At 41.1% G+C, this 18553-nt stretch overlaps 1 protein-coding gene across 1 annotated transcript; it reads left to right on the plus strand.

Moving 5' to 3' along the window:
• Positions 1-11455: 11455 nt before the first annotated feature.
• LOC118396955 (olfactory receptor 1D2-like) lies at positions 11456-13546 on the plus strand. The gene has a single exon (XM_035791339.2). The coding sequence runs from the start codon at positions 11593-11595 to the stop codon at positions 12529-12531; it is 939 nt and encodes a 312-aa protein (XP_035647232.1). The 5' UTR covers positions 11456-11592; the 3' UTR covers positions 12532-13546.
• Positions 13547-18553: the final 5007 nt, after the last annotated feature.

An 18553-nucleotide genomic window follows, 5' to 3' on the forward strand; every position in this document is an offset into this window, starting at 1 on the left:
AATCTCCTCCCCAGACATGTCAGTAATCTCCATCGACCAATAATTTGCCTAAACACTTACCTAACTCCACACGGTAGGCTGAGATTCACACCATGACAATTGAATTATTTGTCATTGGAGTGAGCACACTGCTGTATACTGTTTTTTTTTCTTCCTTTAAAAGGTTAGGGATGTGACAATCGTTTGCGATTGTGTGTTAACGTCATAGACAAAAGTGTATTGTGACAACTACCTGGTCGTAAAACTTGCCTGTTCAGACACAACCCTTAATAACATCTATGGACTCTGTGGTATTGTTATGAGTGTCCCTGTACCTTTAATGACTATTGTGTTCTCTTATATTAAGAGTCTGACCATTTGTTTGAAATCTTCCATCGAGACCAGACAGAAAGCTTTCAGCACCTGTTCTCCTCATCTGACCTCGCTGTTCAACTTCTCTTTCGGCTGTTTCTTAACTCTGCTCCAGAGTAGATTTGATAGCCCTATGAGAAATGTTCCAACTGTACTTCACACTATTTTATCAGTGTACTATCTGATGTGCCAGCCACTTTTAAATCCTATTGTGTATGGAGTTAGGATGGCTAAAATCAGACAGGCTTGTAATAACATACTACCTGTAGGTCTGTACCCTAAAACATAAGCTAAACATTAGTGTGACGTTTCCTGTCCTGATGGTTCGATTTTTGTTATGTTTACTTATAGGTGCAATAATGAATGGGGGTGAGGATGGTGAAATTCAGACTTGTAAAACATTTGCTGATTTGTATAATATTGTCATTGACCTTTTATTCACTTTCTGATGTCCATTGATTATCTGTCTCTCAAATAATTTACTTTAAAATGTCTACAAATGTCTACAATGTCTTCCTTGTCTACAAATCCCTGAATGGAATCGGACCCGCCTACCTGTAAGACCTACTCTTCCCCCATGAACCTCCATGTACCCTACATTTAAGCCACGCCAAGCTGCTCCATGCCAGCAGGACCTGTATAAACACAATGGAGGGCCAATTATTTTGCTTCCTGACAATCTCAGGGCTGCTCAGACTGTTGGGGCCTTTAAAGCAGGCCTTAAGACTCATCTCTATAAGCCTTTATCTTTCCTTCTAGACTTTGTTGCTTTCATGATTTGGTTATATATGTTTTTTACTTGTTTTTTTAGCTCATTTATTATTTTCTGCACTTTGAGATTACAATTTCACAATGAAAAGCACTTTATAAATGATTATTGTTTAATTATTAAAGTTAATTTGTTTGAAATCCTTACTTAAAATGACAGTTTAGCCAGAGGGTGCTGTATCTATGTATGTAACAAATCTAGAAATGCTAAACTGTCTGGATCGATACACAGGATGTAAATGTGTAAAAGGTACCCTTACCTGGCACCCTTACATACTGTACATCACTAATGGAAAATAAGCCCTGTAGAGTACATATAAGCCTGGGGATTGTTTGACATTTTTAGAGAGAAATCTAAGGAAATACAGATCACAAACTATATTCTGCCTGAGATCTGGATGCATGTCATATTTTCTGAGGGACAACTGTTCTATGTAACATGATATCTGTGTGCCAGCTATCTGACAGATGAACAGCTTTGTTATTCCTAAGAAATCATAAGAGTCATACCAGAAAGGCAACTACCAGGGACACAAGAAGAACCTGTTGCCTAATTTGGAGCTCTTATTCTGTCCTAACAAACTCCAGATAATTATTTGAAAATAACAAATATAGTGCATATACTGTATTTACTTTTATTGAGAAATCAGAGGACCGTTTTAATCATTTAGCAGACACTTGTATCCAGAGCGACTTACAGTTAGTGTATTCATCTTAAAATAGCAAGATGGGACAACCACATACCAATCTTGTTTTTCCAGGGTCACTGTGAGATATGTTTGACCCTCCAAATAAAATAATACAGTAAGGTTAATGATGATGTGTTGTATGTATAACACACATTGGTCATGTACTCCATCCACCCTGTAAAAAGCTGTCGAAAGTTGTGTAGTTCTGTCAATGAAAATGATGTGCAAAACACCAGTATCTATTTTTTAGTCCATATATCTTAACATTGGGAAAGCAGAAACCAATAACAAGAGTATAATAAACATGTTTATTGAGTCATTAGGTACCAGGTCATTAGTCCACTCTATCACCTCGTTCCCTGGGAACCAATTAATGCAGTTAGTAACCTGTAGAGACCTGAGGGGCTCAAGGAGAAGCACGGCCGGTCTTGAATGCATACCAAACGGTACCCTATTCCCTATATTGATCAGAGCCCTCTGGTCGAAGGTGGTGCACTATATAGGGAATAGAGTGCCATTTCGGACGCACTCCTTCTGTCATCGCCTCTGGGAGTGTAGGACCTGAAAGCGTACAGTAGGCCTAGGATAGCCTAGAGTGACAATAAGGTGACAATCACTTTTTTTAATTGAACCTTTATTTAACTAGGAAAGTCAGTTAAGAACAAATTCCTATTTACAATGACAGCCTACTTGTAACCCCCCTCAGCTTTACATGTAATCAATTTACTACTACTTTTCCTTTGAATGTAAGAAGTAATGTTTTAAGGAACTCAGTCGGGCTTTCAACTTGCTCTTGAAAGTTATAATAGTCGAATGCAAGGTGCAATGTCGATATTGGGTAGTGCAGTTTACCTGTTGTCATGTCAGTCATTGCAGACAGACTGCTGTTTATACTGTAACTTGTCAGAAATGTCCAGATCGACTGGCTCATATCAGCAATTTTTTTTTTTTTTTAGCCCATTGATTTTGTTGTAATGTTTGAGTCACCAGATATCACATGAACACACATAAGTCATGTTCCCCAATGATGAAGGGGGCCCAAGTTAAAATGTTGGGATACCACCACTCTACTCTATAACAATATTATGAAACCTAAAACAATTAGTGGCTTAATTCTGCAGTCCTGGTTCTATTATTTTTTCATCAACGCCATCCCTATCTCCCTCAGTTTGTAACTGTAATTTTGTGGTGTATTGTGACAACAACTCGGTAGTCAAGCTTGCAAGTTCAAATATTACACGAAAATATCATATGGGGTCTTGTTTTAACTGTGATTTCTTTGGCTTGTACTATATTTCCTAACATATACTCATATGTAAGAATTGTATAAATATGTTTGTCTTCAAAAGAGACTAAACAGAAAGTGTTTAACACTTGTATACCACATATTGCCGCTTTGCTGACCTCCTTTGGTGGTTTATTTGTGATTATGCAAGGCACATATGATACTGCACATCTTCCACCTATACTTTTATTAGTTTATTTTCTAATGTCCACCACTTTTCAATCCTGTTATGTATATCATTAGGATCGTGAAAAACCAGACAGGCTTAAAAAAAGGTATTAGGCCTTATAGCGTGTGTTTTAATAGTGTATACGATGACGACTTCTGCAGCAGTAGGTGTTATCAAGTTTAAGGCGGATGATGTTGCAAAAAATACAGTTGAAGTCGGAAGTTTACATACACCTCAGCCAAATACATTTAAACTCAGTTTTTCACAATTCCTGACATTTAATCCAAATTCAAATTCCCTGTCTTAGGTCAGTTAGGATCACCACTTGATTTTAAGAATGTGAAATGTCAGAATAATAGTAGAGAGAATTATTTATTTAAGATTGTATTACTTTCATCACATTCCCAGTGGGTCAGAAGTTTACATACACTCAATTAGTATTTGGTAGCATTGCCTTTAAATTGTTTAACTTGGGTCAAACACTTTGGGTAGCCTTCCACAAGCTTCCAACAATAAGTTGGGTGAATTTTGTCCCATTCCTCCTGACAGAGCTGGTGTAGATGAGTCAGGTTTGTAGGCCTCCTTGCTCACACACACTTTTTCAGTTCTGACCACAAATTGTCTATAGGATTGAGGTCAGGGCTTTGTGATGGCCAGTCCAATACCTTGACTTTGTTATCCTTAAGCCATTTTGCCACAACTTATGCTTGGGGTCATTGTCTATTTGGAAGACCCATTTGCAGCCAAGCTTTAACTTCCTGACTGATGTCTTGAGATGAAAAATCCACAAAATTGTCCTACTGTCCTACTACTTGAAGTGCACCAGTCCCTCCTGCAGCAAAGCACCCCCACAGCATGATGCTGCCACCCCCATGCTTCACGGTTGGGATGGTGTTCTTCGGCTTGCAAGCCTCCCCGTTTTTCCTCCAAACATAACGATGGTCATTATGGCCAAAGAGTTCTATTTTTGTTTCAACAGACCAGAGGACATTTCTCCAAAAAGTACGATCTTTGTCCTCATGTGCAGTTGCAAACCGTAGTCTGGATTTTTATGGCGGGTTTGGAGCACTGGCTTCTTCCTTGCTGAGCGACCTTTCAGGTTATGTCGATTTTGGACTCATTTTACTGTGGATAGAGACTGTAATATTCATATGTGTAAACATACTGAATTGTAATTGGATGCATTTTACCACCGTATGATACTGTGTTATGATTAGTTAAGACCACTCAGAGGGTTAGGTCATGGTCAGTTGATCATGGTTGGAGATACGTGAACATGCCAGATCAAGCTAGTTTTAACAGTGACAGCACCAGTAGAGACAGACAATGTACTGGAGGAGTTTGCTGATGTTTTTACAGGAATAGGATTATTCCCAGGAGAATGTACCATTCACCTTGACCCAGACGCAACCCCTGTGGTCTACCCACAGAGAAAGATTCCCCTTGCTCTCCATGCCCTTCTGAAGAAAGAGTTGGAGAGCATGGAGCACTCTGACATAGTCCCCAAGGTTACAGAACCGCCTGATTGGGTAAACGTGTTAGTGGTGGTGGAAAAACCACGCACAGGCAAGCTCAGAGTATGTCTCGACTCAAGAGACTTGAACAAGTCTATCAAACGCCCCCACTACCCTTTACTGATGCTAGATGGCATCACACACAAGCTAGCGGGAGCACACTACATCAGTGCCATGGACGCTAGATCAGGCTACAGGGCTATCAAGCTCACAGAAGAGTCATCTAAGGTCACAACATTCAACACACCGTTTGGACGGTACAGCTTCCATCGCCTGCCTTTTGGGATTACCTCAGTCCAAGACGAGTTTCAGCGAAAGATCGATGAAGTGTACAAAGGCCTCGATTGAGTTGTGGCAATTGTGGACGACATCCTTGTCTATGGTTGAACCAAAGAGGAGCACGACTGAAACCTCCGCATGATGCTGCGAAGGTCCCGCGAGAGAGGAGTCCGGCTCAACCCCGAGAAGAGCACAGTCGACGCTACAGAGGTCAGCTACTTTGGACATCTTCTTACAGCGGAATGTGCAAACAAATAGAGGACATTGTTGGTAAATGCGCCATCTGTCTTGAACGAAGCCCCTCAAACACCAAAGAGCCAATGTTACCTCATTGTATCCCAGACCAACCCTGGCAGGTCGTGGCAACCGATCTGTTCACCTGGAACAACGAGGACTACATCGTAACAGTGGACTACTACAGCAGATACTTCGAACTCGACAAGCTTCACAGTGTCACACCCTGACCATAGTTTGCTTTGTATGTTTCTATGTTTTGTTTGGTCAGGGTGTGTTGGATGTCTAGTTTGTCTGTTTCCTGTCTTAGTGTTTTCTGCACCAGTTAGGACTGTTTCGGTTTATTGTTTTGTGTTATGTTTCTTATTAAAAAACACAAACTATAACCACGCTGCGTTTTGGTCCGCCTCTCCTTCCCAGGAAGAAAGCCGTTACAGAACCACCCACCACAACAGGACCAAGCGGCGTGGTGACAGGCAGCGGCAGCAGGAGCAGTGCAAGGAGGACTGGACATGGGAGGACGTTTTGGACGGCAAGGGTTGCTACACATGGGAGGAGATCCTGGCGGGAAAGGATCGCCTCCCATGGGAACAGGTGGAGGCAGCTAGGAGAGCAGAGGCAGCCGGAGAGAGGAACCGGCGATACGAGGGAACATGACTGGCAAGGAAGCCCGAGAGTCAGCCCAAAAAATGTCTTGGGGGGGCACACAGGAAGTGTGGCTAAGCCAGGTAGGAGACCTGCGCTAACTTCCTGTGCTTACTGGAGGGCGAGAGAGACCGGCAGGCACCGTGTTATGCTGTGGAGAGCACAGTGACCCCAGTGCAGGTGCATAGCCTGGTGCGGTACATACCAGCTCCGCGTATCGGCCGGGCTAGAGTGGGCATCGAGCCAGGTGCCATGAAGCCGGCTCTACACATCTGGTCTCCAGTGCGTCTCCTTGGGCCAGCATACATGGCACCAGCCTTACGCATGGTGTCCCCGGTTCGCCTGCATAGCCCAGTGCGGGCTATTCCACCTCGCCGTACTGGCAGGGCGACCGGGAGCATTCAACCAGGTAAGGTTGGGCAGGCTCAGTGCTTAAGAGCTCCAGTGCGCCTGCATGGTCCGGTCTATCCAGTACCACCTCCACGCACCAGCCCTCCGGTAGCAGCTCCCCGCACCAGGCTTCCTGTGCGTGTCTTCGGCCCAGTACCACCAGCGCCGGCACCACGCACCAGGCCTACAGTGCGCCTTGCCTGTCCAGCGCTGCTAGAGCCTTCCTCCTCTCCAGCGACTACAGATGTTCCCGTCTGTCCAGAGCTGCTAGAGTCTCCCGTCTGTCCAGAGCTGCTAGAATCTCCCGTCTGTCATGAGCCGCCAGAGTCTCCCATCTGTCATGAGCTGCCAGAGTCTCCCGTCTGTCATGAGCCGCCAGAGTCTCCCGTCTGTCATGAGCCGCCAGAGTCTCCCGTCTGTCATGAGCCGCAGTCGTCATCCAGCCAGCTGACACTGAACGTTCATATCACGTCCGCACCGCAGAAGGAATGGTGTACCGCCGCAATCGTCGTCACCTACTGAACACAAAAGAACAACACACTGATGAGATTAACTGTTCCCCTGAAAGAGAACGTGATGGACTAAGCACATACACAGCACAACATACTTAACACCACAAGAACTGTTGACTGACACAGAAGCATGCTCAAATCAAATCAAATCAAATCAAATGTATTTATATAGCCCTTCGTACATCAGCTGATATCTCAAAGTGCTGTACAGAAACCCAGCCTAAAACCCCAAACAGCAAGCAATGCAGGTGTAGAAGCACAGTGGCTAGGAAAAAATGCTCAGCATCATATCGCACAAGGTCAGGAAGAGAGGTCAAGCCCAAAGCTGTCCTAGACCTCTGAAATGTCAAAGGATGTAGGCGGATTGCTGCCCTAAAACAGTTCCAGACTGTAAACTTGTAATTGAAAGTTCACTTGAAATGCTTTGGTATTGTATTTGTTTGAAATGTTAAGATGTCATTTCTACAGTGAAAGCTGAGTTGCTGAGAATCCCTTGTTCGAAAAGTAACAGTATGTTGGATCATTGTTTCAGAGTCTGTTGATTCAGTTGAATGCAATATAAATGGTTACTTACCTTGAGTTCAAACTACAGAGCATGTACTCAAAAGAAACACTTAGAATATGTAAAACATATTTATTTTGTTTTAAAAGAAGGGGGATGTAATATTCATGTGTAAACATACTGAATTGTAATTGGATGCATCTTACCTCCGTATCATACTGTGCTATGATTGGTTAAGACCACCCAGAGGGTTAGGTCATGGTCAGTTGATCATGGTTGGAGATACGTGAACATGCCAGTTGTAGCTAGCTAATAAATACCTACGTTAAGAAATATCCTGTAGTACTGCATTTTATTATTTTGTACAAAGCTTGCAAAACAAGACAGATACTTTTGTACCTTTTTCCTCAAGCATCTTCACAAGGTAATTTGCTGTTGTTCTGGGATTGATTTTCACTTTTCGCACCAAAGTACTTTCATCTCTAGGAGACAGAATGCGTCTCCTTCCTGAGCGGTAAGACGGCTGTATGGTTCCATGGTATTTATACTTGCGTTTGTACAATTGTGGTTTAAGGCTGTGCCACCAGAGAGCAGAGCAGCTGGCCGCGACCGGGAGGTCCATGGGGCGACGCACAATTGGCCCAGAGTCATCCGGGTTAGCGAGGGTTTGGCCGGTAGGGATGTCCTTGTCTCATCGCGCACTAGCGACTCCTGGGTGTACGGTGTTTCCTCCGACACATTGGTGCGGCTGTCTCCCGGGTTGGATGGGTGCTGTGTTAAGAAGCAGTGCGGCTTGGTTGGGTTGTGTTTCGGAGGATGCATGGCTCTCGACCTTCGTCTCTCCCGAGCCCGTACGAGAGTTGTAGCGATGAGACAAGACAGTAACTACTAACAATTGGACATCATGAAATTGGGGAGAAAAAAGGGGGTAAAAAAAAAATCATACAAAATAAATAAAAATAGTACCCGCAAAACACTAGTCTCAACGTAAACAGTGAAGAGGCGACTCTGGGATGCTGGCCTTCTAGGTAGAGTTGCAAAGAAAAAAACATGATCCATTCACAGCTCTTTGTCCTTTGGCAATGTGAAGGACACACCCCACACACAAAGTGCTTTTACCATATAATGGTTTAAATGTATATATTTGGCATACTGTTCATGATCATATTGTCCATGTTAATTTATACAGTAATTATTATTTAAACATGTCCTCACCTGGGATTTGAACCTCTTCATTCATGGCATTACAACATTCCTGCTATGCCACCTTGTCTATGTCAATGACTGATTTTGCTTGTATTCCTTACTTTGCACTTCAAAGTAACTCTCAGCTCTGTTAAAAATACACTCATGAAAAACTATTATACCTGTATTGATTCAGAAGTACGATTAAAACCGAATAATATGCCCCACCAACATTAGACAACTATACTGAAAACCCAAACTCAAATAGTTGAAATAAGAAAATGAAATCAATGATGTGGGACTTCCCACAGACTTTGTGGCACAGCAGAAAGATCAGTGTACCCCAAATTCAGGGGTTGGGAATTCAAATCCCAGGTGGGGTCATAATGTAAAGTCAGTACGAAGAAATCATGTCAAATGTAGTCATAGTGTCACTGATTAAATATTTGTACATTATTTTAGCTGAACAGCGTACCACTTACTTTTAAACCCCAATACCATTTAATTATTTGACTTATAATGTTTTGGGACACTTGGGACCATCTACTGGAAAAAACCTCCACGGGATCACATTTCACAACATCCCAAGAACGTCCTAAAAGCGTCCCTGGGACAAATTGGGAACTAGACAAATCGTACAGGAGTCCAAGACAAATCGTCCCGACCACATTAGATGAGTTTTGTGACATTCCAGAGATGTTCTGGCGATCTATTTTTGTTTGCAAGGACGTTCCCTTGGGACCATCACGTAACGTCCTAATGACTATTAAAATTAAAGTCCTGAGGATGTCCTAAGAAAGTCCTGATATTGGTCCTCAGTGACGTCCTAGGAACTTAGCAAGAACTAGAAAAAGGTCCCCCCTTGGGACCATCATGCAACATACTGAAGACTAGTAAAATTAAGTCTAGAGAATGTCCTAAAAAGTACCTGACATGGTCCTGATATGGTCCTCGGTGACCTAGTCACTACCAGGGAACCAAAGGTAACCCAGAAAACATCCATTGGGACCTTCCCGTAACATCCTAATGACTAGTAAAATAAAAGTATTAAGAATGTCATAAAATGGTCTTGACATTGTTCTCGGTGACATCCTAGTAACTTACAGGGAACTAGACAAAGGTTCCCCAGAGAAAGTTCCCTTGGGACAATCTCGTGATGTCCTGAAGACTAGTAAAATGAAGTCCTGACAACGTCCTAAAAAGTACCATCAAAGTCTCCTTTTGGTCAATGAATGTCTCATGGATAACGTCCAACAAAAATAGGATCCTTTTCATAATGTTGACTAATGGACATCAAAATAAACTGAACAAACATATAAACTCAACATGTAAATTGTTGGAAATTAAAGATCCCAATAATTTTCCATATGCACAAAAAAGTACATTTCTCTCAAATTTGTTCAACACATTTGTTTACATCCCTGTTAGTTAGCATTTTGTAATTTACCTATCTAATCCATCCACCTGACAGGTGTGGCATATCAAGAAGATAGCATAATAATAATTATACATGTGCATCTTGTGCTGGGGACAATAAAAGGCCACCAAAAAATGTAAAGTTTTGTCACACAACAAAATGCCATAGACCGCTCAAGTTTTGTGGGAGGATGTAATTTGCATGCTTACTGCAGGAATGTCCACCAGCGCTGTTGCCAGAGAATTGAAAGTTACTTTCTGTATCATAAGCAACCTCCAACATTGTTTTAGAAAATGTGGATGACGGTCCATCAACCTCACATCTGCAGACCACTTGTATGGCGTCGTGTGGGCGAGCGGTTTGCTGATGTCAATGTTGTGAACATGGTTGTGGTGTTTTGGTATGTGCAGGCATAAGCTATGAACAACAAACACAAGGACATTTTATTGATGGAAATTTGAACACCCAGAGATGCTGTGATGAGATCCTGAAGCTCATTATCGTGCCATTCATCCGCTGCCATCACATCATGTTTTAGCATGATAATGCATGGCCCCATGTTGCAAGGATCTGTACACAATTTCTGGAAGCTGAAAATGTCCCAGTTCTTCCATGGTCTGCATACTCACCAGTCATGTCACCCATTGAGCATGTTTGGGATCATCTGGATAGACTTGTACGACAGAGTGTTCCAGTTCCTGCCAATATCCAGCAACTTTGCACAGCTGTTGAAGAGGAGTGGGACAACATTCCACATTCCACAATGAACAGCCTGATCAACTCTATGTGAAGATGTGTCACGCTGGATGAGGCAAATGGTGGTCACACCAGATACTGACTGGTTTTCTGATCCACACCCCTACCTTTTTTAAAGGTACTGTATATGTGACCAACAGATGCATATCTGTATTCTCAGTCATGTGAAATCTACATATTTTGGCCTAATGAATTGATTTCAAATTACTGATATACATTTTTGTTCAGTATTTTTGTTCAGTATGCCTTATCGTTATACTGCAACCAAACCGGTAACTGTACTGAACTCCCTCTTATGGTCCCGAGGTTAATGTCATATTTTAATGTTCCTACAATGTTCTCAGAACATCAGTGGGATAACATCTCACTGAAACCCTTAATAAAGCAGCAATTCCCAAACTTTGACTTTTTTGGTTTTGTCCTAGCAAACCACAGCTGATTCAGCTTTGATTATTTGAATCAGCGATGTTTGTTTTGTAATTTTTTATTTAATCTTTATTAAAATAGGCAAGTCCAGTGCTAGGTCAAAAACATTCACGTGCACCCCTTGTGCTCCCCAGGACAGAGTTTGGGAAACGCTGCCTTAAAGGGACCGAATAGAGTAAATAGAATCCAATCAGTTGCTTGTCATAAACTCAATATAGATCTCTATGGAGGGGTTACATGTTGACACTGAAACTACAATCCCATGTGATCATACACTATGATATATTTAGAGGCTAGTAGGGCAGGTTATTGAAGCAGTATCACTCTCTCAAGCAAGAAGACATTTCATGGAGTTTCTGAGCCTAAACAGAATAAAATGATTCACACTTGAATTTGTTCACCTCCATGCTGAAGCCTTGTAAGGACTAAGAATTGCTGCATTGACCAGAAGAAGAAAATTAGCAAAAGCCATGGAGAACTCAACCCAAGTCAAGTTCTTTTATCTCTTTGGTTTACAAGAGACATTTAACAACAAATCGGTTTATTTTATCTTGTCTCTTATCACATACCTTCTCATCATCACTCTGAATCTGACTCTGATCATAACAATCATTCAGGAGAAAGGTCTCCATGAGCCCATGTATATCTTTCTGTGTAGTCTATGTGTCAATGGATTGTATGGAACCGCTGGTTTCTACCCCAAGATCTTACTGGACCTTCAGTCAAATGTTCAGGTGATATCTTATGGTGGATGTTTGACTCAAGCCTATGCAATATACACATCTGTCCTGTGTGAAATTTCTACTCTAACAGTGATGTCTTATGACAGGTATGTGGCAATATGCAGACCACTACTATATCATACCATTGTGACATCTTTAACTGTTAGAAAGTTACTCTTATTTTCTTGGTGCTGTCCTTTATTTGCAGGACTCATATCACTAATTTCAGCTGTCAGAATTCCTTTGTGTGGGTCTCGCATTGATAAAATCTTCTGTGACATTCCGTCTATGTTGAAACATGCATGTTTACCCATTACAATCAATCCAATTTTGAACAAATGTATAATAGTGGTTCATGTTTTACAGTTACTATTCATTGTATTTTCTTACTGTCAGATTGTAAGGACTTGTATAAAGTCAGATAGGGGAAGGATTAAGTTCACACAGACATGTGTGCCACATTTATTGACAATGGTTATTTTCATCACAGTGACCCTGTTTGACACATTGCAAGGGTGGAATAGTAATGTAAATATTACACTAAATATGCGTAATGCAATGGCTGTACAATTCCTTGTTATCCCACCTGTCTTTAACCCTCTCATATATGGACTTAACCTCCATCAGATTCGAAGTGCAGTTTTTAGAAAGTGTAATGCACATAAAATCATTGATGTGAGACATTAGTTACATTATCTAATGCTAATTTCCTGCATTTCTACTAATGCTGTACCCGTCTAACAAATATTTTGGTCGACCATGCATACTCTTTTCTTTCGACCAATTGATTTGTCAACATTTTTAAACATGTATTTTCCCATGTATAGACATATCCTATGTAGCTATGTATCTTACCATTTCTGCCAATCTGCATGTCAGTTGTGATTTTCATTTGCACATTTTCGTGGAACATTTTCATTTAATTTATAATAGTCTTTGTATTTCAAAAGCATTTTCTGTGGTTAATCGACATTCTACAAGTGTGATTTAAATGAAAATGACACAGATCTAAAAGTAACTTTTATTGCCACTGTAAAAATAGTCTACATCAAGACAACACATAAAAACATTGCAGCCAGCAGGTAGAAAATATAATGATAAAAATAAATATCCAATAAATCACATTGGCTACGCATGGCCTGTCTGCAACGAACTCTAAACATTGTATCAACCGGATCAGGTCTTTTCTTACATTTCCACTGGATCAGAGCATTATATTTTTCCATTTCATGCCAAGTGATTACCGAAAGGGAGAGAGGTGGAAATATTGTTCAAATACTTTGAAGTACTATTGTCATTCTTAACTGATTCTATAAACAGACTTTGTTTACTTGCTGTTTGAGGTGAATAAAATTTACTTTGGGAAGCTAAACAGCTCATTAGTGGTGGTGAGTTAAGACAATCAGAAATAATATCTATTTATATTTATAGACCTACGTTTGCCCGAAAGCCAGGTAGATTGGTCCCACTCTGTGTAATCAGGTGCACGTCCTCAACCAAAATTTACAGAAGTGTTTCAAACAAAAAACAATGAATAAATTGACAAAACTCGTAAATGGAATGACATAAACAAATCTGGTTTCTCACAAGTGTGAGTTCTGCAAAACACTAGGTTGTGAATTCTGCAAAACACATGTTTACTCCGACATTGAGAATAGTAAATAACTGTAATAATAATATATTCAATGAAATTACCATCTCCCAATTTTCTTTGTTTTTTTTTAACCTTTATTTAACCAGGCAAGTCAGTTAAGAACATATTCTTATTTTCAATGACGGCCTGGGAACAGTGGGTTAACTGCCTGTTCAGGGGCAGAACGACAGATGTGTACCTTGTCAGCTCAGGGATTTGAACTCGCAACCTTCCGGTTGCTAGTCCAACGCTCTAACCACTAGGCTACGCTGCCGCCCCATAACCAAATAAACATTGCATAGCAGACATTATGGTAATTAAGGGGAAATATGAACTACTACTGGTGAAATTTGTAATGGGGAATTGATAGACATAACTTAATTGTGTACATTGCTTGCTAAGAAACAATGAATATCCACAAAATGGCAGGAGAGAGCGCAATCCACATAGTCTTGGACCTTGGCATCCCTGCGGCCTCCGCTATGGATAAGTCCACTGAGACAGGCGCAAATCAGAAAAAATATATATATATTTGTGACTGCTTGACTAAAAAATGTTTTGTGTTTTCATTACCCAGACCCTATCAAAGTTGTACAGTATACCCTTAATCTAGTAGTAAATCAAATCTAGTGATACATAATTTGACATTTCTGCCATCCATTATGACATTGTGGGAGGATGACCAACCTTCCAATTAAGGTTAGCTGCTATAAATGCTATGGTTACACAGTTTCTTCTTAAAACGCCTCCAGTATAAACATTTTCAAGCAAACAAAGATAGGGAAAGTGAGAATCTGTAGACATGCTGAGACAATAGAACATAGTCTTTGCCAGAATTCAGCCCGCCTTCACACATATTCAAATATGTCCCCTTTTGTGTTTTACACCTCCAGCAGAATAGTTACATTTCTGAGTGCTTGATATTCAGTTTCACTGGCATATAATATGTTTTATGGAAAAGTCTTACACTGCAGTGATTTATGTCTGAGATTATATGAACATGACTGTGCATTCATCCATCATCATCAATAGTGTCTCCCAGGTCTTCCTTTTGTTTGACATGTTTTGATTCATCAGGAAAAGCCTCTATCAAACCTTGATATCATTTGGAAATCAACTTTAGAGTTCTGTCAGACTGCCTTAAAATAGTTTCAGTCTTTGAGTCTTCTGGCTTGTCCAGTGTTTGCTGCACTGAGAGAATAAAGTGTTGCATCTGAAAAAGTTCATCTCAGCAGTCACAGACTGGTCTTCCCTGACTGCCTGACCCTACTGAGACACCTGTCATGATCTGATCCTGCTTAGATTAAGTATGACAAAAGAACTACCTTGGTGTACATTTATATATTATATTACCAAGAATATAATCAATGGTTCAATAATTGAAAGGATAATTATTCCCAGATCTCAGACTGTAGCCAACCCATTCACTAATTGTTATAATATACTGCAAAGGCCCTATAAATTATCAGACTCCAGCCACTCTAGTCAGAGTCTGTTCTCTCTGCTACTGCATGTAATACGGTACTGGATTGCCACGTCTAGGTCCAAGAGGCTTCTAAACAGCGTCTACTCCCACACACTCTTTTACACCGCTGCTACTGTAGGAGAACATTCATGACTATGGGTGATTTTACAGTATTTAGACTGTTCTCCTAGAAGTAGTAAGCAGATCTATTGATGGATAGACATGTGCAAGCAGAATAAAGGCGGAGCTCAGGTGAATGAACAGAGCTGGAGCAACATGGAGTTAATCACTAGACATGTAAAAACAGAACATATGCAGAAAATCTATGCCTGTGCTGTTGTAGGCATGAGGGAAGTCATTACCTGGTCCTGTGACTAGCAATTGCATTATGAATGTATGCCTGTGCTGTTGTAGGCCTGAGGGAAGTCATTGCATTGTATTGTAATGTCTGCGCCATTACAGGCTTGGGGAGAGCCATTGTGAAGTCCTATGAGTATCATTGGACAGACACCTGCATTATGTGTGTGTCTTATTTGTTGTATCATTGCTATGGATACACCACCAATAGAATCTGTAAACAAGCAAGAATTGAGGCAGAAAGATAATGGTGGCGAGGCCACCGGGGTGTTAATCATCTACATAGAGGGGAGTGAACATGTGTGTTATCTGAAGGTGTAAACCTATAAGGCCTGAGGTCTGTGGCAAGAGAATTTAGTTGTTCCATGGAATTGCTCGGCTTTGTTACTTTTTGTAATAAAGTCTATTTGAATTCACAAGCTCCGGTATCTGAGTCATATTTTATTCAATATTTCCACGACTCTACTCTCTGTTGTTATCATCTATGCATAGTCACTTTAATGCAACCGCTGTGTCAGATTTCAAAAAAGCTTTACAGAAAAAGCAATAATCTGAGTACGGCGCTCAGACAAACACATATATCCACCATGTTGATGTCAACAGAAATCAGAAATAACATTGTAAATATTCACTTACCTTTGATGATCTTCATCAGAATGCACTCCCAGGAATCCTAGTTCCACAATAAATGTTTGTTTTGTTTGATAATGTCCATCATTTCTGTCCAAATAGCTACTTTTGTTAGCGTGTTTAGTAAACAAATCAAAACTCACGAAGCGCGTTCACTAGTTGCAGACGAAATGTCAAAAGGTTCCGTTACAGCCCGTAGAAACGTGTCAAACGATGTATGGAATCAAACTTTAGGATGTTTTTAACATAAATCTTCAATAATATTCCAACCAGAGAATTTGTTTGTATTCAGAAAAGCAAAGGAACGGGAGATACCTCTCATGTGAAATGCGCGTGACCAGCGCGTGACTGCTGGCAGACCTCTGACTCATTCCCCTCTTATTCAGCCCCCCTTCATAGTAGAAGCCCCAAACAAGTTTCTAAAGACGGTTGACATCTAATGGAATCCTTAGGAAGTGCAACATGACCAATATCCCACTGTATCTTTGATAGGGGCTGAGTTGAAAATCGACCAACCTCAGATTTCCCACTTTCTGGTGGATTTTTTTCTCAGGTTTTTGCCTGCTATATGAGTTCTGTTACACTCACAGACATCATTCAAACAGTTTTAGAAACTTCAGAGAGTTTTCTATCCAAATATACGAATAATGCATATATTAGCAACTGGGACTGAGGAGCAGGCAGTTTACTCTGGGCACCTCTGGGCACCTTATTCATCCAAGCAACTCAATACTGCCCCCCAGCCATAAGAAGTTTTAAACCAGGTTTGCTGTTCATTTGCGCTATATGAGATGGGAGTTCCACGCAATCATGGCTCTCTACAATATTATACATTTCCTTGAAATTGTTCTGATCCTGGGGACTGAGAAAAGATGGCATGGTGGTGGCATGTCTGGTGGGGTAAGTGTGTATGTATGTTAGTGCTGTGGTTAAGTTGACTATGCAATCTATTTGGGATTTCCAACACAAAAACAAGAAGCGATGAAGTCAGTATTTCCTCAACTCTTAGCTAAGAGAGACTGACATAATATTAGCCTTCTGACTTACAATTAAGACCAAAACGTGTCACTCTGTTCTGGGCTGCAGCTTAACTAGGTTCTTCTTTGCAGCATTTGACCATATGACTAGACAATAATAAAGACTGGACAATGTATCTCCTAAACATGTTAATCTACTGCGAAGCATGTGGTGTAGATGTCATATACACAAGATACACAGTTGAGTCATACAGTGTTTACAAGTATGCCTATGTATCCAGGGGAATAATACTATGGTGAACATTGACATAAAAAGCACTGAACAAATCTGGAACTGTATATAGGCTGTATAAACATCTACTGTACGTACATTGCAGAGGACTTGGTTTTCATTGCCTTTGTCACTGTATAGATTAATTTATACAGCAACTTCATAACCCTAACCCCCCCCCCCAGTCTGGTTAGGTCCACTGATGATGCATTCGCCGTCACACTGCACCGACAGAGATGGCCGCCTCGCTTCGCGTTTCTAGGAAACTATGCAGTAGTTTGTTTTTTACGTGTTATTTCTTACATTGGTACCCCAGGTAATCTTAGGTTTTATTACATACAGTCGGGAGGAACTACAATCAAATGTCGACCGCATTATCTACCAAGAGAATTCTCTTTGATTATAATCACAGCCGCATATATTCCCCCCCAAGCAGACACATCGATGGCCCTGAACATACTTTATTTGGCTCTATGTAAACTGGAAGCCACATATCTTGAGGCTGCATTCATTGTAGCTGGGGAATTTAACAAACTATAGTTTTGGCCTGTTGGTTACGACATCTACTTTATGCATGACACAATTAACTTTTCCAGAAATTGTCTAACAAGAAATTTGTGGAGTGGTTGAAAAACAAGTTTTAATGACTCCAGCCTAAGTGTATGTAAACTTCCGACTTCTGTATCTGCAGATCCTTGCGACATGGAGCTGTGCAATATCATGCTGAAACATGAGGTGTGGCGGCGTATAAATGGCATGACAATGAGATCTCATCATGGTATCTCTGTGCATTGAAATTGGCATTGATAAAATAAAATTCTGTTCGTGGTCCGTAGCTTATGCCTGTCCATACCATAACTTCACTTTCACCATGGGGAACTCTGTTCACAACTTTGACATCCGCAAACCACTCACCCACATGACGCCAAACACGCTGTCTGCAATCTGACCGGTGCAGTTGAAACCAGGATTCGTACGTGAACTTCTCCAGCGTGCCAGTGGCCATCGAAGGTGAGCATTTGCCCACTGAAGTCAGTTACGACGCTGAACTGCAGCCAGGTAAGATCCTGGTGAGCACTACGAGCACGCAGATGAGCTGTCCTGAGACGTTTTCTGACAGTTTGTGCAAAAATGGTTTCATCAGCTTTCCGTGTGGCTGGTCTCAGACGATCCCGTAGGTGAAGTAGCCGGATGTGGAGGTCATAGGCTAGCATGGTTACACGTGGTCTTGGAGTTGTGAGGTCGGTTGGACGCACTGCTAAATTCTCTAAAACAGTGTGGCTTATGGTAGAGAAATTAACATTCAATTATCTGGAAACAGCTCTGGTAGATATTCCTGCTGTCAGCATGCCAATTGCACATTCCCTCAAAACTTG

Source organism: Oncorhynchus keta, chromosome 18 (genome assembly GCF_023373465.1).
Source record: "Oncorhynchus keta strain PuntledgeMale-10-30-2019 chromosome 18, Oket_V2, whole genome shotgun sequence".
NCBI classification, from domain to species: domain Eukaryota; kingdom Metazoa; phylum Chordata; class Actinopteri; order Salmoniformes; family Salmonidae; genus Oncorhynchus; species Oncorhynchus keta.